This window comes from Doryrhamphus excisus, chromosome 20, assembly GCF_030265055.1.
Source record: "Doryrhamphus excisus isolate RoL2022-K1 chromosome 20, RoL_Dexc_1.0, whole genome shotgun sequence".
NCBI classification, from domain to species: domain Eukaryota; kingdom Metazoa; phylum Chordata; class Actinopteri; order Syngnathiformes; family Syngnathidae; genus Doryrhamphus; species Doryrhamphus excisus.
In genome coordinates, this window is record NC_080485.1 from 6,398,881 (window position 1) to 6,426,733 (window position 27,853).

Genomic DNA, 27,853 nt, shown 5'->3' on the forward strand with positions numbered 1-27,853 from the left:
CAGGTGTGTACCCCTTTTATTTTATTTTATTGAGATAGTATACTAGATATATGTTTTGAGTCATCTCTTTGGACAGCAGTATAGATTTACTGTTCACTGAAAATAAGTCAGCTGCACGGCTGTTGAGTGGTTAATGCGCAAACCTCACAGCTAGGAGACCAGGGTTCAAATCCACCCTCGGCCATCTCTGTGTGGAGTTTGCATGTTCTCCCCGTGCATGCGTGGGTTTTCTCCAGGTACTCTGGTTTCCTCCCACATTCCAAAAACATGCTAGGTTAATTGGCGACTCCAAATTGTCCATAGGTATGAATGTTGAGTGTGAATGGTTGTTTGTCTATATGTGCCCTGTGATTGGCTGGCGACCAGTGCAGGGTGTACCCCGCCTCTTGCCCGAAGACAGCTGGGATAGGCTCCAGAAAATGAATGAATGAAAAGTCAACACACAGCCATAGTTATGTAAATATTGTACTGTAGCTGGCAACACAGTGAACAACACAGTTCAAACTGCGTCCAAAGTGTCAATATTCAGTGTGAGCACCATCTTTTTGTGCAATGCCTTAACCTCTTGGGCATGAAATTCACCAGAGCTGCATATGTTGTTAGTGGAATCCTGTTGCGCTCCTCCATGATGACATTACTCAGCGGATGGATACACATTAATAGTTCAACCCAGCAAAGTCACGAGGGACAGTCAAGTGAAATTGTTTCTGATTTATTACTGGTATAGTTATGAAGCATATTGCACAGGAAGTCCTGACCAACTTGAACAATCTACTAAGAAAAGTAAAAAAAAAAAAAAAAGAAATAAAACAATAGCCAAGTGTTTGTCTGTGGATAATTGAATGTTAATACACTCAATACTTGTTCGGTTATATCTAGGTATTTGGTAGGAAGGAATTATTCATCCTATTGATACAATGTCACAAGCCACAATGCGTCTTCCGGCACTGTATTCCGAAAGCATTTATCATATTTGGAAAGCAAGGCACACCTCTTAAACTTGTATTTAGCCTCCATTTAACAGAGTGGGTTTAATCACAGCCATTAAGAATGTAATGCCAACATGTGTCAACAAACACACTGGTCTCCAGTGTGATTAGCACTGAAGGTGTATGCATCATTGTCAGAGAAAATGTGTTGCCGACACTGTATTTTACCATATGTGTGGTTATCCCTGAAGAGTTCCATCACCCATAATCCATCAGCCACAACTTGACTTTAGAACATGCAGTATCAGTTTTGCTGATGGCATTTGTGTCAAATCAGCATGAGTTGTTTGGCTGATGTACACCGACTATAGGGGGACTGAAGTGTACTATTTGTTAGAGAGAGCTTCACTACTCCCGACATGGTTTGTGTCTATACTTGATCATAGAGCAGCATCATCTAGCCAGAATGTCCTGATATGCTTAAGTGCAGCAATCTGGTTGTCCTGCAATTGAACATACACACACTTGTAAACATTTGCGGTGCAAGCCAGTTCAGTGAAAATAATTCATGTCAATCAAATCCGTGTACCACAGGCTATTTTTTTTTGTCTTCCACGTGTGACAATAAAGCAATCTTGATCCCAGAAACCAAGGCAGAAAAGCACTGATGCAACCAACAATATGATTCCGACATTTGTATTGTAATGCTCAGCATTCGATACAACTGAAGTGTATGGCTCAAAGGCTGCAATAAAGGCAACACAGCGACTCATTCTCTCCACCTCATTAACGCAGTTATGTTGGGTTCCAATTACTTCCTCCGAGAGAGAAATCACCCAGCTCTGCAATGTATCGATCCTACTGCTTGTGTAATCAAAGCCTCACCGAGCCTGTTCTTCAAAACCTCCATAAGTCTGTTGTTACCCAAAAACCAATTACCACCACATCAATGAGCGCTTGGCGTGTTTCTTGCATCAAGATGAAAGATGACACACAATGACCCTGATGCTGTAAATACGAACATTCCAACAGAAGCACTTCATCCACTCCGAGTCTGAGTTATGTTGGCAGTTTGTAAAATGACCCCTTGCATATGTGTCCTCTATAAATACTGTCATATTTCATGCATTGGAACAAACAAGCCATTGCTGAAGCAATCATGAATATTAGAATATTGGCAGCCTTTAGCTTTAAATTTGACATGGATGGATTCATAAGTGTGATTTACGTGAAGATTTGTATTTTACAGTGTGAAATCTAGAGAGAGCCCTTATGTATTGGTATCATGTTGCTTGTGGCGGCTAGAAGCATGGCATGCTCTCCTGGTTTCTCAGACAGTTAAACAGGTCATCAGGATTGGATTGTCTAAAGCCTGTTTTACACTGTATGTTTCATACACATTCCAAAAACATGCATGTTAAACATGTTAGGTTAATTGGCGACTCCAAATTGTCCATAGGTATGAATGTGAGTGTGAATGGTTGTTTGTCTATACGTGCCCTGTGATTGGCTGGCGGCCATTCCAGGATGTACCCCGCCTTCTGCCCAAAGTTAGCTGGGATAGGCTCCAGCATACCCCTGCGAGCCTAATGAGAGGATAAGCAGTGTAGAAAATAGATGGATGCCTATGTTGGTATTGCATTATGAGCTATACAGCCATATATCATTTTTGACTGTTTTTTTTTCCATCAGTGTTTCCCATACATTCATTCATTTGTGACAGCCTGCCACAAATGAATTTGGACTACGCTACCTCTTCACTGTTGCTAATTGATACAGTACTCATACGGTCTGTCAGAGAATAAGACGATGTAGCAGGAGGGATCAATGTGTGACTTAGCGACACCGTCCTTATATTTAGCGACTACTCTGCTCTATCTTCACAACTAGTGAAGAGACTAAAACAGAGAGGCTCTCAATCTACTTAGTGCGTGTGTGTTCAAGTTAAAGAACACACACAATTGTATTGTATTCCAATGTAGCTGGAAAATGTTATTCATTCAGGTACCGCTTTTGCTTCTCATAGGACACAATTGTTCAAAAACCACCAAAGTGCAAAATCTTAATGCTTGCCAAAAAATATTACAGCGAAAACTAAGATATACACGTATAAAAATTGCACGTTTTCTAACAGATTCGTGACATGAAAGCACATACCACTATTATCGATCAGCCGGGGATGCTCAGGGCCTCTCCCCCATCCGAAACCACCCACTGGCCAGTCAAATATGACAAAAAGAGGTGACAGAAGAAAGTTCATTTGTAGTTCTGGACATATTTGTTATGCTTTTTGTGTGTTTTTTTTTTTAATAATTTCGTCTCTAGTGTTCTCTGACAGCCTCCATTACAATTACATGCTGTCGCCTCAAGGCCAAGTATGCAAATTAGACGATGATGCCATTACACCACCACAAATGGACTGCAGCCCTGTGGGAAACACTGCTCATGATTGACCTTTTTTTAAATTCTGAGACAGCCAAAATTGTACAGTGTAGAACAGGCTTAAATGAACAAGTCATGTGATGCACGTCGGTGCTACCTATAAAGTCTATGTCACGACCAGATGTTTTGTTGGTCATGCGATTTTTTGTTTTTGTTTGTGGAGAATGTAGTTATGGTGACCCTGAAGGTCAAAGGGGGTCTCGTCAAGCATGGAGGACATACAAAATATCTGAACATGCATTGGCTGCACCAATTACGTATGTAGGGTGCATGTCTGACGCACGACACACAAGTCCGCAGGAGCCCGTATGACCGGTTGTTACCTGGACTTAAGGTAGCCTGCAGCTACTGGGTTGTGATTATGTGTGGATGACAACCACATACTTAACACACTACACATTTGCATGATGAATCATGTGTACATGATGTGTATTTGGCACAAAAAGGTGTGGTAGGGTCAGCGGGGGAAGGTAATGGCAGGTGTGTGACAGCAACGACAACCTTTTTTTTGATTGAGGAAACGTTATCCAAGACAATGATGCATGATGTTGGGGGAGGTAGATGGGTTTTAAGACAACACACAGCTAGGCTGCTTGGAAATGAGCGTTGAATCATCAAAAGGGCATCGGGTGGCCGTGGGGTCGCCAGGTGGAGATGAAGTGGAGTACAAGTGAAGCGTTGCAAGATGATCAAACAGGAAAGTTCACCAGCACAGTACCCAATAATCAACCTCCCTGCACACCAAAAAAAAAAACACAAGTAAGTTAGTCTATTGACCCATTAGCTGCAAATGGACATGATGTATACGTAAATGTACATATCCATGACCCTTTAAGTCTCTTAATGTTGAGATTGTGTTACAGTTTGTCTCTCAGTGTTAGCTATCATGGTCTTTTTTTTTGTTTTTTGCTTAAGTCCTCCTGTGCTTAGGGTTCGGAGTCTATGATTATCATAGGCTGATTGGATTTCTAGAAAGATAAAAAGATAAAAGGTGAGCAGGTGTCAGCCATTTTTCTCTTCTTGTGAAACATCCTGAGCACATCCTATACAGGACATTTTGGATGAATAGAATAAATCCACCACAGATCCATCTTGAAAAAAAAAAAAGTCCCTCCGTCAGCAATGGATCTGAAAAATAAATTCTGCTCCTTTCAGCCATGTGAGGAGAAGATGGGCCTGCTGATGTTGCTGTTGGTGGTCATGGCAGACAGCTCCCACCTGGAGAGAGCAAGAGATGGAATAAAAAGCTAAATCCTGGTCAAATGATGAATACTGAATAAACTTTTACATTCAATTAGGTAATGCCATGAAATTTGATTTTTTTTATTCTAATTGATACATTTGATTGTAGTGAGTGTCTCATCATTCAATTAAGTAATTGCGTGAGCTTCATTCTGAGGATGAGGGGAAGGCTGTGATGTAACATGAGAACCAGGAGCAGAGGCTGACAACAGGGTCTAGTGCTGACCTGATGACAGGTCAGAGGTTGAGCTCCTGATTGTTATCACTGGCTTTGGTTTCAACACTCACTCCCTGTCAATTGCTTTGTTCGTTTTTTGGAGTGCCGTGTGTGTTGAAGAGGGGAGATTGGCACCAAAGCAGAGGATGCCACTGAGGGGCAAAGGGAGTTACCCAGACTCGTGTGACCTCACGGAGAAGAAAAAAAACTTTACGAGTTAGGAACAACTCCAAACAAACCCAAAATGGAGCTTGTGCAAGGTGGTAATGATGATGCAGAAACGAGAGGCAGATTACTGTCATGTTACACACTGTAAAATGTTCCGAAGTACAGTTTGATGAGGTCACACTTAAGCGCTGATATCATTATTTTCAGGAAAAAACACGAGACGATCTGGTATCTCATTTAAATAAATATATATATCTTATATTATACATAAAATGTCAGCAAGGATGTGTACATTTCAAAGAAATGTTAAACAAAGCAATCATGCCTCTTATCCTTGTTGACTTCTCATTAATTGCTCTCATCCAGATGTGCTTTGAGGAAATATATGAAAGTATTGTATAACCGTAGCCTTTAATTACATAGCATTAATAACTTTATTGTTCCAAAATATGTCAACTTTGCTGTCTGTTTTAATGTATTTGTTCTGCAACTCGACTTAACTTCAAAGACTGTGACAGTGCCAAACAACATTAAACGTATGAAATAAATGAGGCATAATGAGTGTCATTATCTGGGAAGAATAGTAAATGGTGGCAACACAGATAACAAAATACCTCAATTCAGTGAGGAAATAGCAGAAATGTTTGTTTGACCTGATATCATGCGGGAGACCCGACTGCTCCAGACTGTATTGAATTACAGCTATTTTGCATAATGTCTTCAAATTAGGACCTGGAAAAGAAGAGAGGATGAGTCACAGGATGATGACAAAAGCAAAACATTTTTCAGAACTGAGGCCATGTCAGGTTTTCAAATCAGTAAATAAACGTGGTTAGATGTGTGACGTGTGACAAAGCAGTTTCTTATCTACTGTATCTATCCATGCAGCCAGTCATCTTTCTGTGACTTACTGAAAGATGCAAACTATTTAAAACCTTTGAAAACAGAGACCATGTTACATGTTGAAATAATCAGAAAAAGTGGTAAATTGAACCAAACAGACCATATTACATGTTGAAATAATCGGAAAAAGTGGTAAATTGAACCAAACAGACCATATTACATGTTGAAATAATCTGAAAACGTGGAAAATTGCACCAAACCACCATGAAACAAAATGAATCACCTGCTGTGAAATAGCCTCATGCACAGTTACAGTAAATCACAACATTATTCATTTCCTGGCCAATTTGTATGAAAATGAAACAAGAAAAGAATCTTGAATGTAAAAGCCTTACGAGAAAATGGGAAAACTCTGGTAATTGAAAACAACTAACAAAAAAACTATTAATTCTATGCTTACAATGAACAGCAATGAGCTGTCTTATGTTGACAACTTACTATTCTTTACTGAAATGTTATTGTCAGTTATTTGTATCAAAAAAGGGTAATGAATTTTAAGGAAAGAACACTGGAAGTCATCATAGTACGTCATACATTACTTATCACATAGAATTCGTCTTAAGTACTCAGTCCCTTGGCATTCGAGCCGATGTCATGTCACTTCCACCATATGGTCATGACGAAAAGCACACGTGAAGTGCACGTGCCCGTGCATGCCATGCGGGATTCCACTTGGCACTACCAGGCCTGCAAGCTCCATGTGTCATGCCACCTACTCAACAACTGCTAGCACACGTCATCACAGGCTACCCTGAAGCAAGCCCGGCACATTAAGTGAGGAAATAGGTGTTCATCTAAGGACAATTTTTTTTTTTTTTTACCATCACCTAACTCTATTTGCAACTACACAGTCCCAAAAGGTATTTTTCATGTCAACCATCAATTTAAAATCCTCCAGGAATGACAGAAATACTCACTGAAATCTAAGACGTAAAGGTCTGAATGATCCATGAGGTTGAATTCATCGCCCATTCCTTGCTCAGGACAGGGACTGAAAGAAGAACAGACAAGGATTTATAGTGATCAGCATCAAGTAAAAGACAACTTCCTATCTTCATGAGCGTGACATAATACTGCGTTAAGTCATGCTCATGAAACATTCACATTACCCTCCAATTTATTACCATATTTTATCATGAAGGTTAAAGTCAGGCATAGATGATTAAAAAAAATATATATTCAAAAGTGAGCTGGTCACACATCGTTTGGCTATCCTTATCATGACCAGTGTGATTTAAGCCCACAGGAAATAGAACAGTGCAGTAAGGCCGGCTGGCCTATGCAGATAGCCTCGCAGACATGTGCTGCTGTTTACATATCACTGAACATCTGTTTCCTGCCATGGCACGACATACTCACATACACACACACACACACACACACACACCTGCAACAAACACGGTGCCCACAGTTTCAACAAATTCAGATTTTCTTTACGTGGTTAATTCCTGAAACCTTACCTTTTGACGAAAAAAATGAAAATGCAATGACACTGGGACACTACAATAAAACGCAATTGACGAACTGGCACAGTTAATTCAAGCCTCAATAAAAAGAAATGGACGGCGATGATATGATTTTAATATTGACAAACAGCTGGATTGAATGTTGGTTATAATTTATTAATCTTTCACCACAGCAGGTAATGTTTAATTTGGCTTAATTTTTGTACCTGGACATCTCCAGTGGCTGGTGTGCAGATGTATGTTTGCAAACCTCACTCTCTAACACCTTAAGAGTCGTTGTGGATGTTGAGTTGATTTTTGGCTCGATGGCCAGCGCTCTCGACTCTCATTCTGCACACCATGGTTCGAGTTCTGGCAGAATGCAGAGCTGGCTGACCCCGCAGGTTACACTGAGAGTTCAAAACATTAAAAGGCAGGTGTGTGTATATTTACACCAATGGGGCTATTATCACCTTAACATTAAAGTTTTAATTGAGCATTTTAATGTAATTTTAACACAAAGTGGGGCAAGAGACTAAATTAAAAACAGGAGAAGCTCAGGCATGCTTCGGGACACATTAGGTGGGATCGGTGCATCCCTACTTGGGACCTGATTAAATCATTCCAGGATGCCCCCACCCTCCTGCTCATCAATCTCTATTTCTCTTTCCCGTTGTTTCCTCCATCAAGTCTCCCTTTCGCTGCGTGTTCAGGATGTTGTAAGGGGTTTACGTTGCTAATCTTTCCTAAACAAACACGGTTGGGGCTTAAAGCAGCCAGGAGAGGTGCAGAGCACGAGCACAGTCGTCCCAGAGGGCCAGCTGTGGAAGTCATTACGCTCCCTGGCCCCCCAGGAGGCGATTCGCCCAGGCTTATAAGGAGCCTTCAACCGAATACTTTCATCTACCCAAGTCCCATCAGCACAAGGAGTGTAGACTCTTATCTCTAATTCTCGCACTTTATACAGGGTACTTGCAAGACCATCATTGGGGGGAATTCAAATTCGAAAGCTTAACTGATATCCCAACCTATAAAATGAAACATTTACCGTGGTGCATGATAGAGTTGTGGGACTCTTGGTATCCCACCTCATGCCTCTCACTTGGCACTGATAATGATTATGGGCTTTGATTAAATTAATGAGGACTGCCCCTATCATTGATGACATGAGAGGAGGACAACATTGACCATGTCGAGGAAGAAGAGTTGCATAAATCAGGCGTCACCAACCACCAGCCCGTGGCCTGGTACCGGCAGGTTACTCTGCCGGCCACTCTATTGTTGAACAGGTTGAAATGGCGATAAACACCGGTGAACATTGGCTGAATCTCCTCTTACAGAAATGAAAGCTAGCAAGGGTTAGCTTGTGTGGTAGTGTGTCTGCGACTAGAGCTCATATATATTCACCATGTTGTGTTTTACGGCTTTAATGTAAGGAACGCTTTACAGTGCCCCATGTTCTGAGTGGGGGGAAAAAATAAAGAAGCACGTTAATTTTTTTAACCAGGATCATCTTAGCGATAAATACATTCTCCACACGGAACACACTTCCATGACCATCTAACGAAAATGTCTGCATAAACAAAAAGAGAGTGTGGTAAAAAAAAAAATATATATATCTTACATTATATCTTACATATGCAATTGAAATCGCATGGGTGAATACATCTTCCTTAATCACAAGCACAGGCATTGCAGTTTGTTGAAGATTTGGTGGCAATGTGTACAAAGGCTGACATCCCATTGGAAAAGTTAGCCAGTTTGTTAGCAATAAATAAATGCGCTTCACAATTTGCTGCAACACAGACTCATATTTTCCCCATTTTTCTTTCACCTTACCATTGTTCCCAAACGCTGATTCTGGGTGTGAATGCATAAAAATGAGCAAAGTTAATTAATGCTAACACGCTGGCTGTTACCCATCAAAATACATGATCATTACCACTCATGGAAAAGAAACTCCCATACCTATGGTGAGTCTGTATTCATTTTGTGCTCTTAATTTGATGTTGCTGCAAGCTACAGTATTTTTCTGAGACTGTACTGCGAGTCTCAGAAAAGTACTGTAGCTGTCAGACAGTATGTAACGCACAGTGCTTTTGATGTAAAGACTGGAAGTGTGTTATTGGTATGCATAAATAACATTTCATTAGAATTACAGGTATCACCAACCAGTAGTTAAAAGAAGAAAACAAGGTTAAGGTGACCCATTCATCATCAGTCCAATTTGTCACCTTACTTCTTTTCAACCATCACCCAAGGCTGTTTAATGTTACCAGACGTTTGGCTTGATTCTTTGTTGGAAAAACCTCATAAAGAGAGTGGAGGATTTCCTTATCTTGCGTGCGTGGGAATGACACAAACACCAACATACTGCCATCATCCCACAAGAAATGAAAAGTTCCTCCACTATCTAGAGAGTACAATTCAGCGTGGTAGCTGTCAACAACTCACACTAGGAGAGAGTCTAAGCCTTGGATGCTGATGCGTGAAAAGGTAGAGATAAGAGGAGCAGCAAGAGAAGTGACAACTGTATTGCTGGGACACAGCTTTCTCGCATACTCATGGATAATATTAGCCTGGGTGTGAAATCCAGCAGCAAATTAATGTTTTATTGCCGTTTGTAAAACAGAAAGGGATCAAGCAGGGGAAGGAAAAGAGGGGTTGTTGGATGAGGGAAGGTCACAGTGTTCGACTTTATGTGGCGTCCTGGTGTTTGATGGTTCACTTTGTTACTCGATCAGCAAAGTATCACAATGTGTGAAAGTGGTCCCCACCCTCCAAAGTAATGGTGGTTCCCAGTCTAAAAGAAGCCAGAGTGATGCTGCTCCCCCACTAAAAAAAACAGTGGTTGCTATTTCAAACAACACTCAATGAGGGTGTCTAATCACCCAATTGCCGCCCCCTCAAACAATGCACTCGCACTAGCTACTCCATATCATTATCTTTGAAACAAGACCTCCAAACCAGTAGACACTCGACTACTGTCCTAAAATGAATGAACACCGCAGATCCTGGCAACACTCCACTTATGACGTTTCTGAGATAGCAAACATCCAGCAAAATAAATTACATTGTTAAGGAAATAAAAATGAAACTTTTTTAAATCTAATGTTTGAAAGTAAAAATGTGGATGTCAATTGGTGTGATTTCAGTGATTACATTGGCCATATCCTCATTCTTGGAGTGATACCATCTGCATCCTCTTCCTTTCGCTACATCCTATTGAACTTTGGTCCTTCAGAAGCATCAACCACACAGGAACTTATCAAACACTACAACTTCCTGCAGAACACCTTATCAGGGTTTCCAGACACGTATCAAATTATTTCAGAGAAGTCCCAGTGTATTAAAATTAGCTAACAGGAAGAGCCAAGAGCTGAAAGTTAAAACCATAGGGGACACTGTCTTAAACTGGGCAATCAGCCCCGTTCCCACAAAATGGCCAGGAACGTAGGTAGCTATAGTTCTTTGTTTGTTTCTTTCGGCTTTTTCCTGATCCTGAACTAAAAGGTTTCTGTGGCCCATTGTGTTTGGCGTATGCACAAACATATGGGTTGGCGCTTCGAAAATGGCCGCAAACTTAATTTGCCTGTGATACAAATATGCATAGTTCGAGGGTAGAGTTCCTGTGATGGACAAGGGGCACCACACAGTGCAAAATATACCCGATTTAAGACTGATTCCGGATGATCATAGAAACATATACGTATGTTTACAGGTGAAATGACGAATGATTGGCCACTGGTCGTAGGACAATTGGTTGAATTTCTGCTGGATTTGAAATTTGGTCATCAGTCATTTTGAAACGGTACCCATCCTTAATGAATGAGTATGAAGGTTGTGTCTTTGTATGTCGGAGCGTTTCAATTGTGAGCTGTGACTTTCCATCGTGATTTACTCATAGAGTATGGTAAGTTTAAAAACATTTGTGTCACTTGGGTAAACCCAGATTTATAATAAACCTAGAATGTGGACAGAAGGACTTGTGCCTTGCATTGCTGGGACAGTAATTCGGATTCTCAATATAACATGTAAGCATGACAATGTGCAACTGAGTCCAGGCTTGTTATATTGTTCACCATTGTAAAAGCCCTAGTTTTATTTACTGTGACATGATATGTCTATGAATCGTTCTACAATGCATTAATTAAGGTATTAAAACCTTGTAACACACCCTATTTGTTATCACTGATTCGTAGATTTTTTTCTGCCTTAAGCTCTGCTGTCTCGTCTAGTCTTACCAACATATCTGTGCCCCCTCCTGTGTGGTGGCTGAAAGGTGGATTAAGACCTGTAGGCCCAAGATGAGAGTGAGACACTACCTACCATTGGCTACCAAAGATACCCGTCTTTAGACTAGACGTCAGTTGCTAATCAAACTTACTTCTCAAATTCCAACCCTTATCAACAAAATGTACGTTGCCTCGGAACTAAAGGGCACACAGAGCCCCTTTTGCATTCACATTAATCGGGACAAATTGTCTTTTTATCAGGGTGTATAGTCATAAACCTGGGGCCTATGAAAACGAGGAAGGAAGACATTAATTTATATTTGGGACCTTGAACACAGCTGGTTACTGTGAAGGTGGTGGGTGAGATGGAATATTACAGTTTGAAAAATTGCTGCCACACTCTTTAGCTATAATTCTTAAAACGAGTGTCAAGGCCAGCTGACGGAGGACACGAAAAGAAGATAACACTGAATATTGTACAGCAGTAGGGCTGTTCTTTTCACGATTAATCACTCTGAACAATGAAATATTTCCCTATTGATGATTAGAAATTTCATCTCCTAGCAAAGTAAAGCAGTGAATTCTTATATTGCAATAGTTGTCCGAGTTGTAAACACTCCTATTTTACAGGTCAGTTTACTTGAACGACATTACAAAGTGACACCTACGTCTGTTGTTTATTTGAGCTGCTGTGTAGCACTCACCCCATGACACCGAAACATATACAGGCTGTTAGTGGGTTAAGGAGGGTTAAGATGGAGATGAAATACTATCATGGTCGTGGCTTTGAAGAGTAAATCACTGAGTTGCTATGCTGCCCAAAAGGTCTTGAGCTGCGCGTGCGAGATGCCCCAAATCCATCTCAGGTCACCTTCACTGTTTGACAGGGTTTATCTCGGACATATGAAACACACACACACACACACACACACACAAGCAGACAGACAATTAATAAAAGGAAACGTCTGTGGCCTGCCCTTTGACACTGAGTAAATGACAACGTGTATAACTAAAGTGTTGATAATCGTGTTCACATGGAGCCAATCGTCTCAGGAGCCTCTATTGAACAGCAAGTGCAGCTGTAATGGCTGGTCATTTGATGTAATGGATGCACTTTGACAATCATTTAACAGTCGGATTTCAAAATAAGTCCTTGGTTAATGTAATACCTTGCCAAAAAAAAAAACAACGGTTCAACGGTAAACTCTGAGTCAGTTCCACGTAGTGTTTAGTCTAACATTTGAACTATCATGTTCAATGGTGATAAGCTACACTTTAGCCAGCTGGACTATCAAAACAGCAGCCCTTTCAGCCATTGATAAGGTGCTAAATGGCATTATAGGTGATATCGAGGCACCAGGCTTTTGACCTCCTGATCAGCTAACAAGAAGAAAAGACACTGAAGAAAATCTCTGCCTCAGCAAATTGCTGTTTTTAAATCACTAGTAAAATTCCACCCATATTAAATATCATGGTGAGATTTTGGTGGAATAAACAAGAGATTTTGGGCAGGGATGTTTTGGCTACCAGTGAGATTACCTGCTTTGTAGGCTCCCTCAAGCTCCAGAGTCTTAAGCAATCCAAGCGTAGTGGTGGTCCAACAACTTCAACTTTCAATGTAAAATCAATGTTGCATGGAGTTCAAACTACATCTAACACAATAATACTACAACACTATGGGCTCCTTCCATGCATTTAAAAGATGTATTGGGAAAAACACCATTCATCAACATACTACCTCAAAGATCTTAAAATAAGTGTCGGATCTTGTACTTTCAATTAAATACAGGCAGTGAAAAATGGACTAAACTTGAAGGAATGACTGTAAGAAGACTTTGTGATGAATGATAATATAAATAGACTTCATTATGACCAAAAAGTCAAAGGACCAGCACGAGATTCTCCCTCATAGATTCCAAGCTGTCTGCTCTCAGCATGCCAATCTGTCATGTCCTTGTTCATGTTACGCCCCTCTGAGGATGCCCTACTCGCAGCCCAAAATAATTTGTGTTTTAGCACACCTCGAGATTGTTGTGACAAACACCAACTTTAACACACTATAAAATCAGTTCATTCAATCCCTCCAAGGTATAGAATATTGGTTGTTTTACTTTGTTGCTAATTGCTTGCGTAGGTGAAGGTCGGTGCAGGTGGAGTTGGTCATGCACGGGTCATCCTTCGTGGGGCAACGAGCAGGTCTCAGTAAATGAGTGTAGCAGAGGCGCTGAGGGCATATCAAATTGCATCCGTGAGAAAGAATGCTCCCTAAGGTCATAAATCAGCGATGGGGCAGAATTTCGCGCCTCTCTTATACTCAGCAGGCTTGTTTACACTGACGTAAGTGGCACTCAATAGACTGCCACTAATGTCTGGCCAGTCAGTTTCCTCATAGAGAAAATGCACATTTAGCCTATTGTATTTTGTACATCCCGTGTTTAAAGCACACAAAGTACAGCTGCTCTAAACTAGGTAAACAGCCATAATCGAAGCAAGCATAATTCATGCAATTTCTTTCACTTCATCATGCAACAGCCGATTTGTTTTTATTAATTGCAATCTATAAAGCCGCTCTATTGTGAATTTAGTATAAGCACAGACCTCTGATCTCAACAGTGAGACCCATTTGCAAACAGGGGAATTGGGGAGTTGAAGAGTTTTATTGTACTTCACTTAAGTAATAAATTATGCCCACACAAATCTTGCACTGGGGATAAATATCAACAGAGGGGTTCTGTTTAAGATCAGTTTGAAAGGACAACCAACACAGGAAAACAAAATGTGAGCCATAAATTTGAACACAATTTCCTTGGGCAGTCCAACTAAATGAGGAGACCCACAAAAACCACAAGCAAGGTGTCCAGCAAATAATTCATGGTGGCCTGTGCATGCATTCGTCAGCTGCATGCAGACAGATACCAATAACTTTTTAGGCCTGTTAACTGACCTCATGTTGTTAGGTCATGAAAAATAAACACACAGTCATAGCTGCTTTTAAACGCAATGCTGAAGTAGTTGCACATATTGTAAAACACACCAACTCAATCCGAGATCTTTGTATTAGTGTGTATGTTAGTATAATACCAAATATGACATTACATTCAATGCTAACCGTTAAAGCGAGTAATAGGACAGAGACAACAATTGAGAGACCAAGAAGCCACTTAGTGTGTGTTTGTGTGTCTTAGGACGTATGTGCTTGTGCTTATGGGAGTTCCTGTGCGTAAGTAGCTTAAGTGCGCTCATGTAAATAACAAAACATGCAATGCCAGTCAGACGTTGTGTGGTCAGCTTGTTTAGTAACTGCAAGGATCACACTAATTCATACAGTAACAGGAAACAACAGCTTCCTTTGGGTAGACTTAAAATAAAATAGAAGTGGACTGACACAACAGGAGGGGCGGGTGATGCAACGATGACAACCTTGGAAAAGTGACATGAATTATTCTTAAGCAAATGTATACCTATACACTTGGGGTGTCCCAAGACACCCAACGAGACAAAGTGATGCACAAGATTGTGTGTGGTCAAACTTTAACTGATTCACATAATGCTGGTGCGTTTTGAAATGTTTCTTGTCCCACAAAGTAACACTGAATGGCATTATTGTCAACATTTTTTGAGACCAAATAAACCACGAATGTTATGATGATACTGTAATATATCATAAAAATGCACATGTCATCTTTCACTGTGCAAAGTTGTGATAGCCATATTTTCTTATTTGTGTTGACAGGCTGACCTTGCTCATTATTAATATTCATCGCGTAACATCGCGTTATAATGTTGCTAGATCAAGTTACACAAGATCATGTGACACACCTAGATATACTATATAAAGTAAATATATAATGTTGATTACACTGGCTGTATTGAAAAAGCCTGGCAACCTCTGTGAATGTCCCTGATTTGAAAACAAAACATTCCCCTTTACCACTTTGACCAGGATGTTGGTAATATTATGGTGTTTGATCCCTTTCTCCGCTCTGCTGAACACACTCTACCATTGAGAGGATTTCAATGACACTCACTAATTTTCCCAACCTGAGCCCTATGAGCACTCAACAGGAAATCATGACTCCTTGAAATCCACCATGGGCTAATCCTGGGGACGTGAGAAAAAAAAAAACGTGCTCAACTATTTTGAACACAAATTGCCAGGCATGTTAAATTCAAAAGCTGCAAAAACACATGGTGCGTTCTTTCGCCTAAAAAGGCTTGAAATGGGAATTTTTTGTAATTACTAATTTATTCACTTCACAACTTTTGCCACTCGTCACTCATTATTAAATGTTGATGTGAATTTTTCTAACTTTAATAATTAAACACTTTTAAATTTTACTTTACAATAGTGGTCAACCTCATTTTGCTACAAGTAAAACCCAGCTGTATATATTTCTAGAAAAATTGTGTTAAAATATATTTGGGGTGCTCCAATCGATTGGCCACCCGTCAGTATCGGACGATTTCTGGATAATCTAAAGTATTACAGCTCTTCAGGTGGTTGGTAATGATTTTATGTGTGTTTAAATGACTCATCTGCTTTGCTGAAATTGCCATTAGGGTAGAATACGTTAAGAAAATAGAAACTGTCTGCTATGTAGTGAATGATTTTTAATAGCTGGTTTGCATGTCATTGATATCTAAATTGCTGCATATGGATATATAATATGTATGTATAATTCCAGGCTTACTTACTAAGTGTCACCTTCCAAAGCAATCATATTTATTAAACAGTTATGTTTAATTGTACCCATATACTTCAACAAATATGACTTATTTCAGCTTCTGTAGCTTTAATTTGTATCCTTGTTTGTATAAACATTGTCCCCTTCCTCTGTCCAAGTTGTCTTCACTTGTGAATTGAAAGTCGTGGTGCCATGAGACAACACGGACACTGTGCAAATGTGCATCTACATTAAACTTGATGTGATCCTGAATAACACAACACATTGTATTCTAATCTAACTTTGGGGGGGGGGGGGGGGGGGGGGGGGGGGGGGCATTTTCATGACCAACCAAGAGTAGACTGTCATCATAAACTGAATTGGAACCAGGTTTATATAACAATTTACTGTCAATGGAGAACATCAAATATGAACACTTGTGAACAATATGATGCAACCTTATCTTTAAATAAGCCCTAAAATGTGCCGCTTCTAGTATGAATTAAAGAAAATGTAGGCTATGTTGACCCTTAAAGTCTAAGTGGTACAATAAGTAGCCTTATGATACAGCTGCAATATAGATGGACAGGTATGATTACGAGAAATCAGGTCTGATGGACATTAAGGCATGTAGACGTGGGGCTGAGAGGACTCTTATCCACAACGTCCCGATCTTCCCTATCAGGTTTTCCCAGTGGGGTTGTGGCTGATAACTCTGCCTCATTGATAACAGTAGCCTGGGCCCTGGCTAAGCTGGGCAATCTTAATGCCGTTAGCTACCTCATTACTCCAATGGCTACTGGCCTATCCAAAGCCCAGTGGCATCTTAGCAGGTACCAGTTATCATTACTGCCTTATGACCACCAATGTAATCATCCCAGACTACCGTCTACAGGAGCCAGACCACCACTTTGCATGTACAAGAATGGGCACAGTCATGAATGCTCAAGTAGGACACTTTTTTTTTCTTCTCATGGTGAAGAAATTAAAGGAAAAGTGCGCTTTTTTAAATTTATTTTACCCATCATCTTTATGTGAGACCTGAACAATTATGCATTTCTAGCTACTAGCCGGTTCGCGACTAGCTTCACCACACTCGTCTGCAGCACATCAGCACCGCATTCACAATGCCACTACTGAAGAAAGTTCTGGTAATGTTTTAAGGACCAATATACATCAAAAAGATGTAAGTATTACATGTCATTATGATTGTACCTGTTACTACAAATAGCATGTAAACAAAACTATAAAACCTTGTTCGAGATTTTTTGATAGCGGTCTTTGTCGGTGGCATAGGTGTGTCCCATTACATATATGTTTAGAATGCACAGGAAAGGGAAAGACATGTGTTCACGTCTCACATAACGATTGTGGATGATTCCGAAAAAGTGCAGTTATCCTTAATGAGTTTATAGGGCGACTTAAAAATAACAATCACAGGCTCTACTTCCAGAAGGGCTTAAAAGCTACCAAAATCAATAGTACGAAATAATTTGAATCTAACAAAACGTTGTACAGTAAAAGTTGCAAGAAGAATGTGTGCAACAACTGATATTCACTAAATATTTGTATGCATGAATGAATGTATGAAATTAGAAATTCTCCCACTGTTCAAATGAATGAATTAGAATTGACAAATGATTAAAATGTTAATATGACAGCCCTAAAATACATATATATATATATATATATATATATATATATATATATATATATATATATATATATATATATATAAATTCTAAAACGATATACACAATACATCAAAGCATTATTAGTTATGACAATGCCACAACAACAAATGTTTTGTATCCAATTAATTTTTAATTTAGAATAGGCATTTCACCTGGTTCCTCCAAAGAGGATGATTCGATCTCCAACCATGCAGCAACATTGTCGTCTCCGGGGGCATGGGCCTTTCCCCTTGGGTTCCACTTTCTTCCAAGAAAAGGCTTCTGTACGGTATAAACACATGACAAATTTACTTACTTAATTACATAATTTTGCAAGGTAAAATCTTACCTTCCAAAATGTACACATTAATTATATTTTGTCCATATATTCTCCTGACATCTGAATTACTGTCTTTTGATAATGTGACAAATCTACAACTGCTGCTTCAAAATACTGATGAATGTTGCCACTAGGTATTATAACGTTGCAATTTCTGAATTTATCTATGTGTCTGGAGATGACAACCTGTGCACAAGCGTATCGAGAGTCAACCCTTTGAATTTGCAGACCGAGGCACAGCAATCTTGAGTGAGCACACACAGTGCTGTTTACATCTTATCGCAGAATCAAATGGGAACATGTTATAAAGAAGGCTTCAGGCATGTCCTCTTGTTGTTATAGATTTTTTTTGAAGCAACAATCATGTTTCCTTATGTTAAAAAGTGATACGCTACCCAATCTGTCTATGGAGATAGCAATACATCAACCACACATTAGATCTGGCAACAGGCTTGCAAGCATTTCTGTACCCTGCACATATTTACTCATTCAAAGAGATGTCTGTAAACGAAGGAAGAGCATGGAAAAATAGCCAATTGGGTATTAATCTATTGATCATGGTTAACTGCTTTGACACCAGACAGTGATATGTGAATTACTGCCAAATAGGATTCCTTATTCATAAAGCATATATTTTCGTTGAGCATAGAAAACCGGTCTACGATCTTGTAAATTTTTGTTTTTTTTATATTATAGCCCTCTAGACACAAGGCCACACCCCTATAGTCACCTTTACATAGTATATTAGACATATATAATAATATACAATAGGCTTTCTCTGGGTACTTCGATTTCCCCCCACATTAAAAAAAAAACTAGGTTAATTGCCGACTCCAAATTGTCCATAGGTATGAATGTGAGTGGCTGTTTGTCTATATGTGCCCTGTGATTGGCTGGCGACCAGTCCAGGGTGTAGCTTGCCTGTTGCCCGAAGACAGCTGAGATAGGCTCCAGCATGCCCACCCACCCCAGTGAGGATAAGCGGTATAGAAAATAATGGATGGGTGAATATTTTTCTCAAAATGTCTATTTTTCAGTGTACAATGCTTTTTAGTTGTCCATATTAACATTGAGGACAATAGTGGTTTTGAGGCATTATGAGTAAATTTAAACATGTCCATAAAGATATCAAGTTGAGTATTAAATGAAATGTCTGAAGTGAATTATCTTTATATTCCATATTTTAAAATGACCACTAGCCTTAACTAAATTACCAGAAAACATTTCTACCCATTTACACAAAAAGTGTCTGTACTGCTGAGATACATCCTGGAGGAGAGACTGCATTGAGAGATACAGGAAAAAATAAAATAAAATAATTAGTTTACTGCATAAAATAGCTTAACATAAACTGTGGCTTTATCACAGTTAAGACGTGTCTGGAATTCATTCAATTACCTTCTTCAGTTAATTCATCTTCCTGCTTACAGCAGGACCCGTATCTAACCTATATTTCAACACAAACCTTAATATTTCATTAATGTAAGCTGCTCTGTGGCAGGGTGACAATGTTGATGCTCTATTTTTCTATATCAGAATGCTGCGATTGGCTGGCGACCAGTCCCGCCTCCCGCCCAAAGTCAGCTGGGATAGGCTCCAGCAAACCCCTCGCAACCCTAATGAGGACAAGCAGCATAGAAAATGGATGGAAAGATGTAATGTCTTCAAAAGGCACACTGCCAACAACATCATTGCATCTCTATTGCAACACTTAGATAAGAGGGATTCGAAGTTTGGTGCTGCCATCTAGTGGAAGAAATTTGAATGTAATCCCACTTTAATTCTTGTAATTCCCGCGAAATGTTGTTGCTTGCACTAAAAAGTGTTTATAGTTGGTTGTTCTATCGTTCGCACATCAGTTTATGCAGTACAATATCGTAAAATGCCCACATTGTCTTGCTTACAACTATGAAAATGAAAAGTAGGTCAACATAAGTCTGCATTGGCACCTTTTGGAAATGATACCAGCAAGATGAGCCACAATTCTAATTTTCAAAATTTTAAACAAATGCAATGACATTATATAAAAAATAAAAACACCTTACCTGGACTGAATTTCCAGAGATCGTTGAAGTGCTGGTCCAAATGAGCATTATATCCTCCAAATATGTACAACTCTCCCTTGTAGGAAACTATACATGTATGAGGACAAAAGAGGGTCATTATTTAACTGTTTGCATGTGATGACTAATAAAAATGGCAGCATAGCATCTCAAAATATGAAACCACTCAAATTTCCTGGGCTTTATGTCCTTACAGGCTGAATGACTCCTGCGTCCCTCAGGCAAAGGTTGTGTTAATGGAGTGCTCAGCCAGCAGTTAGTCTGTGTGTCAAAAACTTCTATCTTGTTGCAGTAGATCTCATTGTTGGAGTGGAACGGACCAAAACGGTCTCCTCGCCCTCCAAATACAAACATCTTTGTGCCGATGATGGTTGCTGAGTGGAAGTCCCGCCAGCTTGCTGGAATACCCTGGAAGGGAGAAAATAAAAAAAAATAAAAAAACTTTATACGAAATACATTAATGGCCTGATTATCAATTATCTTTCACAACTTTCAACATCCAGCATCAGTGGTATTTGAACAGCTCCTTCACTATCAACCACAGGCAAATACTGCCATCTAGTGGACTCTACACCAAAGGTAGAATGTCAAATATTTGGAGCACTTGAAATGTTGAAATCCGTGTCAGTCACGAAAGCTTGGTGAAATATTAAATCTAAGCAAAAATATCAGGTAGTAGTTCAATCTTCAAACACTACTAAACTACATGAATGACAATACCACTTCATAGCGATTATACAATTTGAATTAATCAAATAACTCATTTTCACCACATTGTGGATTTCTTTTTTCAAGCAAAAGAAATCCAACCACGCAATGGCTGCGACATTCCAAATGCTGATCAACGAGCATGTTATTGCACAGGGGCTTCACGGACTGGACACAAAGGTAAAAGATCAGTCTATATGGTGTGGTTTATTGTTAGAAAGAGGTCTGGGAGAGAGTCCAGTAATAAGCAGGCCAACACTTTTTGAGTGACCTTCTATTGTGATCAGGGACCACCACCAGGGAACAATAGCTATGCTCTTTGCATCTTTATATGTCTGACCTGGCATTATAAATGATTACTTCAAGTTCAGTGTTTTTCATACATTCATTTGATTGTGACGGCCCGGTCCAATTTGGCACGCCCTATTAAGAATTCTCCATGACTCCTGTTTTGAAGCCTTTTACTTTGAAACTGTTACTTCCGCTTCTGGTTTATGTGTAAGTGGTTGTATTGTTGCAATCGTTTTCTCTAATCTACTGGTGCAGAAGTCATTGCAGATGAGATAAGAAATATATTTGAAGTATTAATAGATTCTGTTAAGTGTGTGTATGTGTGGTTGATGCTCTGATACCATCTTTGGAATGACAGCTGTGTTTATTTAGAAAATAGCATTGGAGTTAAATGATATAGCTGAAGCTATGATATATGTATGTACGTATGCTGAAGACTACAATTTAATTTTTTGGCATTTGCGATTTAGAAGTGTTAAATAAAAATAAAATGTTTGTTGATACTCACTCTGGCATTAATTAAAGACCAAATCATGGTGGTGGTGTCCAGCTTGTGGATGTCATTGGAAAAGCAGTCAGCCTACACAGCAGCAAAGAAAATTAATTCAATGCCTAAATGTTCCCCAGTGCCATATCAACAGGGAAAACAATGGCAAAGACTCACCAGCTGCTCATACCCTCCAAATATATACATCGCCTTCCACAGAACGCAGGCAGAGTGGCCATCTCTTGCCCCTGGAACTGTCCCAGAAATTTTGGGTGTGAACCATCTGTGCGTATCTATAATGAGGAAAGAGCTGACATTAATTGTGGCCACTTTATGTCAAACCTCTGGTAACAAGTGAGCAGACACTGATAGCAGATTACACACTTCATTATGGACAGCTAAGATGTGCCGAGCCTGCCAAAATGTCTGGAAATATTCCAATAACAAGGACAATTTGTGGGAGTAAACAAATTGGCATGCAAAACGGTAACTGACCTTCATCTACGTTTAAGAAAGGACGTCAAAATTGTCACCCATGACTGATGGTTAATTCTCAATTTAATTTTGGATTTGAAGCTTTGGGCTGGACAAATGACACGCTGGTATACAAGGTCAAAATCATCGGTCAAATACAAGTATTCGGTACACTGCTGATTTTGTAAGTTTACCCGGCTAAAGAGATAGAAACAGTCCAGAATTGTTATTGTAGATTTACTGCAATAGGCTGCTGTTATGAACTGAGATCCTGCAGTGCCCGCAAGGTCCCCTTGCAGCCAATGAACACCTGAATGACTCAGACAAGGTTTGGGCTTAGGATCGCATGGGATTCGGTCAGATAAGACTAGAAGTAAGCTATTTGGCATCAACTTATCAACTTGGCTGGACACGTTTGGATGCAGATAAAGGTAGAGGTGGAAACATTCTGCTGTTTTGGGGCTGTTTGCCCCCCAGTCATTATTTTTTTTTACATTCTGTTTCTCTCTGTTGCATTAAACCTACAATGAAAATTGTGGACTGATTATGAAAATTGTGCACTGCTTATATCTTTGTAAGGTGGAAGTTTACAAGATCAGCAGGGGGCCAAATATCTTTGTTCCCCATTGTTAACAGGATGAGCATCATTACTAAAAGATTATACCCCACTATTGATGGAGGGATGAAGTTGTAAACATATTCTTAGGTGTTCAGCGAGTGTGCGTCTACTTACTGACATCAAAAGCATACAGCACATTGCAGGCCCCCTCTGTGTCATTGCGTCCCCCCCACAAGAAAATGGTGTCATCCAGGAGTACTGCTGTGTGACCGTAGCGCATATAGGGCACTTCACGAGCACGCTCATGTCCCACAGGCCTCACTGGGGGTAATTTCATCCAGCGTAGGGACACTAGGATACATAACAGTGTAACAATTATTTATTTATCAACAACCAGTATACAGAATGAATGGATGCATAATTTATATTTGTTTTACATATTAAAGTTTATACTTTTCTTATATGACAAGACTGTAATAGATCAGACTAAAATGTACACTTTCATCAGTATTTCTGTTTCTTTTACAGTTTCAAGAACCCACAACTACTTACTTATTGAATTTGTTTATGACTAGGGTAAAAAGTTTTAAAAATGAATTAAAAACCAAAACACTGCAAGCACAGCTGTAAAACTAACATCAAAAGCGATATGCACAGCGCCTGGAGACTTAATAAAATATTGAAACAATAGCAAAGTGATCATCTATTTGAAGATCTGCATCCATGGCACAGCTCTAAAGCGCAAGTACTCCAGGAAGACCACACATTCAACAAACGATGTAATTGTAGGTACACTGAGAGAAATGGAAGATGTATTATGCAAGTGTTGTGGCTCTACTTTTACACGATAAATGGCAAGAGAAAAGCAACCGACTTACAAGTATGGAAAGCAGAGAAATTACCTTGAACTGACACCTTATTGAACCAAAGAGAAGTCTACAAAAAACAAAGTCTTCGATCAAAGGCTTACGGGTGGATGGAAGAAAATGTTGAAATCCTTGAAATTGCCACACATGTGACAGAACTACAATGAGCGGTCATGTTGACTTTCACAAACACACAGCACAGTGTATGATGTTGTGTTTTATGCGCATGTGCGTCACTTCCCGAACACAGTGGGTTCACATTACACACATATACAAGTCACTCTGTTTTTGGTCATGTGAATGACTATATAAAATGATCTCATTATTTTTTTCATCTGAATTGGGCATCATATATTGCAGTGTGAATGTAGACAGTTATATTCGGGTCATTATTGTAATTAATTACGTTTTTTACTAAATCCTATTTTTACTGGGTTGGGAGAATCTCTCTCTGAATGTTCTAAACTCCTATTTCAAAAAATATTGCAGAGGTCTGCAACCCAAGAGCATTACAGATTCAGTAGCAATGTGTGCAGAGGATGACGTCCCATTAGAAAAGTTAGCGAGTTTGGTACCAATAAATAAATATGCTTTATAATTTGAGACAAGTGTATGTAGCTTTTATAGACTCAGCTGAATTTAAATGTTATATTGTTTGAAATCGTCAAATCATAATACATCCCAAAAATATTGTAATATATGCTGGGGTCCATATAACCCAACCTATTTCTAATTTACAGTATGCCAGTATCTGTAACCATTTTCAAGCTACAGCCTTTTGAAATAGTATGTCAAAACTGAAAAAAAAACTCTGGCGCCTGCCGTGTTGAGACTTAAAGCGCAAAAAAATGAAAGTGAAACCAATGGAATGTATGGCTATCAGTTTCAACATACCTGTGTTGAAAACATGCACATCAATCTGACGTAGTGTCTCGTAATCCTCCCCGGAGCAGTATCCCCCGAAGGTGTACACCTTGTGCCCCACAGCCACAGCAGCATGGTTGACTCTCCGTGGCCCTCCTTCAAGGTGCACCGACCAACGCAACATTCCACTCAGCAGCACCTCTTGTGACTGTGAGTCCTTAGACCATCACTTTGTCACCTGTTTGGACCCCATCAAGCCAACCACCACCAGCAAAACCTGTGACCACAAAAAGATGAGTGAAATAATACACTCAGGGCAGCAGTGGGGTTAAATCTGAAAGGCGAATGCAGGTCATGGTGGAGAACTGGTCGTTGTCGTCCTGGACTCGGAGGTGCTTAGCTCTGTTGACAAGCCCACAAGCCCCTGTATTATCTTAGTGGTGTATTTTAAGATGTGATTAAACCGACACCTACCACTCCTCTTTCTGTCTGCTCACTGATACCCCCCCCCCCCCCCCCCCCCCTGAACGTCCAGGCCCTGGAAATGTTTCACATATCATTTTGCTTACATTTAAGTCGTATACTGTATTGACTCCATTGCACAGTATAATGACATAGAATTCATTATATTGGCAAACAAACAATACCACCTGAACTTTAAATTATTTCATTGTCATGCAAAATGTGGAAAAATATGAGTAAATCAAACTAACACAATGCTAATTTAACAGATTAATGCTGACCTTATACACCAAGGGTCAGCCACATTTGCCCTTCCTGATCTTATTTCATTGACCCACTTTCTTATTGACCTCCAACCTATGTTTGCTCTTAAAAATAAATCCCTAAGAGACCCTGTGAGAGATTTCACTTAGACATGTCTATTTCAAGCCCACATTTCTCAACACGACTTGGCAATATCAAACAATCTGATGTATTCAAGTACTCGTTTTACTATGCCATATTGTTCTTCAATGTGTTTAGTATATCTTGATGCAAGGCAAGTCACTACGAGTAGGTAATCAGCATGTATATTTGCAGCGTGTTTTCTAAGTACGACCTTAGGGGTGAGGTTAACCGAGTAAAGAGCACACTCTTCCCCTTCTCAATGCACAGACCAAAGTGTATACAAAAAGTAGCTAGAGTCTATATAGGAATATAGATAGACATCGCCAACTCATGCTAATTTAGATGCTGTGGTACTGAGCAGTTACTCCTGCAACCTTCTTACAGCCTCACACTCTAGCTAAATCCGCGTTAGCTTTTAAGAGGAGTCGGTTTTATGTCACGTCTCTGTGGGACAACGCCCGCATGGGGTTTCACATCCCACCCCCAACTTTATCAGAACCATTTTCGGTAGACTTGCAATTTTAGCACACTGGAACTGAACAGTGTTGCCCAGTGTGCTATGCTAAAGCTAATCTGGCGATACCTTATTTAGCGTCAGCGAAATGCCTGAGCCGGATAGGACACGGGATAAAACAACGGTATGTAATTTTTAAAACTGGGCAACGTTGGTTAGTGGAAAGCTATCGGCAATTAATGAACAATTAGTAGTAGAGTATAGCTACCTTGGAGCAGAGTCGGAGGTGGTTCAGTACTGATGTTTTCAGACACTGGCAGCGACCTCGTGACGTGTCGGCTGGAGGGCGATCCACATTTCTATAGTTACGATAACAAAGATGGTGTCGGTGCTGCACCGATATAAGCGTGTAAGCTATACAAATACCTGTTTTTAGGTGCGATGTTCATATTGTTACACTGTTGATATTTTTATATATGGTCATACTGTTACAAAATGTGGGATAGTGTTACATTGAACAATGGCTATACAGCAAATTGTGCATGCCAACTCTTCACAATTAAGTCGATTATACGTTTTTTGTCTCCCTAAAATGTTCGCCATGTTTTGTGTTCTGTTTATAATACAATATAATTCAACTGATGAATTAAAAAAAAGTCATAATATAATTCGATCAGTTGTTGAAGTAACGCATCGCTATAGGCAATAGTTGACATGTACAGTACTTGGTATCCGATCGACAACAAAATATGCAGTATCGACCACCACTAGTCTCGCGTGGCGAGAGCGCGCCCCCTATCGACGGTGTCAACCTGAAGGAAGTTCTGCCACATTCCTATGAGCGTCACGGCAAGCCCCCAACGTGCAATACCGGTGTCGTACCTGTCTAACGTGTTGGTTTCGTCGAGAGAGGAATACATTTGATTTGCTTGTTACTTAGTTGAGTATACTATTTATAATTTTAAATATAATAGTGTAATAGTATATAATAGCGAACTGAGACATTGCCGAGAATTAAGCTGTTAAGCGGTGATACACAGCTATAAGAAAAACATACAAATAAAATGAAAAATATAAAATACAGCAAAACATTGGCACATTCCATAACACGGTGTATTATAAATAAATAAGTAAATACATTAAGTGATTACAAAAGGAGGCAACTCAGCTCAGCTAAGACTGAAGTTCAATGACGTCAATGCAAAAAAAACACAATTACAAAAGCGTTGTTAGGTAGATTAGTGACAATCATGGTCTATCTCAGGGAATTGGTCGTAAGTGCAAACATTTTAATGAAGTGCAAAAGGCTGTCTCTCGTTTGCATCAGTAGATGGCGCCCTCCAATTTATCATTCAATAGCAGAATGACAGTGCCTCAAAAATACGTTGTATGTAGCTGTAATATATTGTTACACTAGTTAGTATTGAACATAGTGTACATATAACAGGAACAGAAAAGCTAGTTGGATCATATCTTACTGTTGGACATTTCACTTGGAGCTATATCCATGTGCAGCATCATGCCTGGAGCTGTCAGTCAACAAGTCAATTAAGCTTGACTTTTTTTAAGAGTGGTCTCATGGGGGGTTGTTTTCCTCTAAGTAACAGTTGGACAGTCTTTGGAGAAGTTTCAGGTTCATATATAGTATGTACTTAAACATACTGGCTTTGGTGTTTGTTGCATTTTCCTATAGCTCTGTTATTATTTCAAATGTTGCTTTATTTCTTGGACTAATTTATTCTACTTTAATTTAATTCACTCTACTTTTGTGCACTTGCATCATACCCTCAATCATATTTATTTATTTATTTATTTAACAACCCAATACAATACACTCATATGTGACTTTACTCATCTGTATACACCAGTCATTATTTGCACTATGACCCATTTATCATTGCACTAAAATTAATATATCTGCAATATGTCTGCTCCTGCATATGCTCCTGTGCAATACTATGTGTATATTTTGGATATCTT

General features: G+C 39.5%; 1 protein-coding gene across 1 annotated transcript; it reads right to left on the minus strand.

The window, feature by feature from the left end:
• Window positions 1-272: 272 nt before the first annotated feature.
• klhdc3 (kelch domain containing 3) lies at window positions 273-26,213 on the minus strand. The gene is made up of 11 exons (XM_058058162.1): window positions 26,142-26,213; window positions 24,601-24,847; window positions 23,015-23,191; window positions 21,985-22,100; window positions 21,829-21,900; window positions 20,516-20,729; window positions 20,304-20,390; window positions 18,092-18,200; window positions 6,819-6,892; window positions 5,652-5,730; window positions 273-4,589 (listed from the first exon to the last, which is right to left on the minus strand). The coding sequence occupies exons 2-11, from the start codon at window positions 24,752-24,754 to the stop codon at window positions 4,523-4,525; spliced, it is 1,149 nt and encodes a 382-aa protein (XP_057914145.1). The 5' UTR covers window positions 24,755-24,847; window positions 26,142-26,213; the 3' UTR covers window positions 273-4,522.
• Window positions 26,214-27,853: the final 1,640 nt, after the last annotated feature.

Excerpts from the sequence above, each read along its gene's own strand:
- klhdc3 (XM_058058162.1), bottom strand. The coding sequence starts at position 24,754 with ATGTTGCGTTGGTCGGTGCACCTTGAAGGAGGGCCACGGAGAGTCAAC. Across the intron at positions 22,101-23,014 it reads GCTGTATGCTTTTGATGTCA|ATACGCACAGATGGTTCACA; the intron begins GTAAGTAGACGC and ends TCCTCATTATAG. Across the intron at positions 21,901-21,984 it reads TTGGAGGGTATGAGCAGCTG|GCTGACTGCTTTTCCAATGA; the intron begins GTGAGTCTTTGC and ends GCTGCTGTGTAG.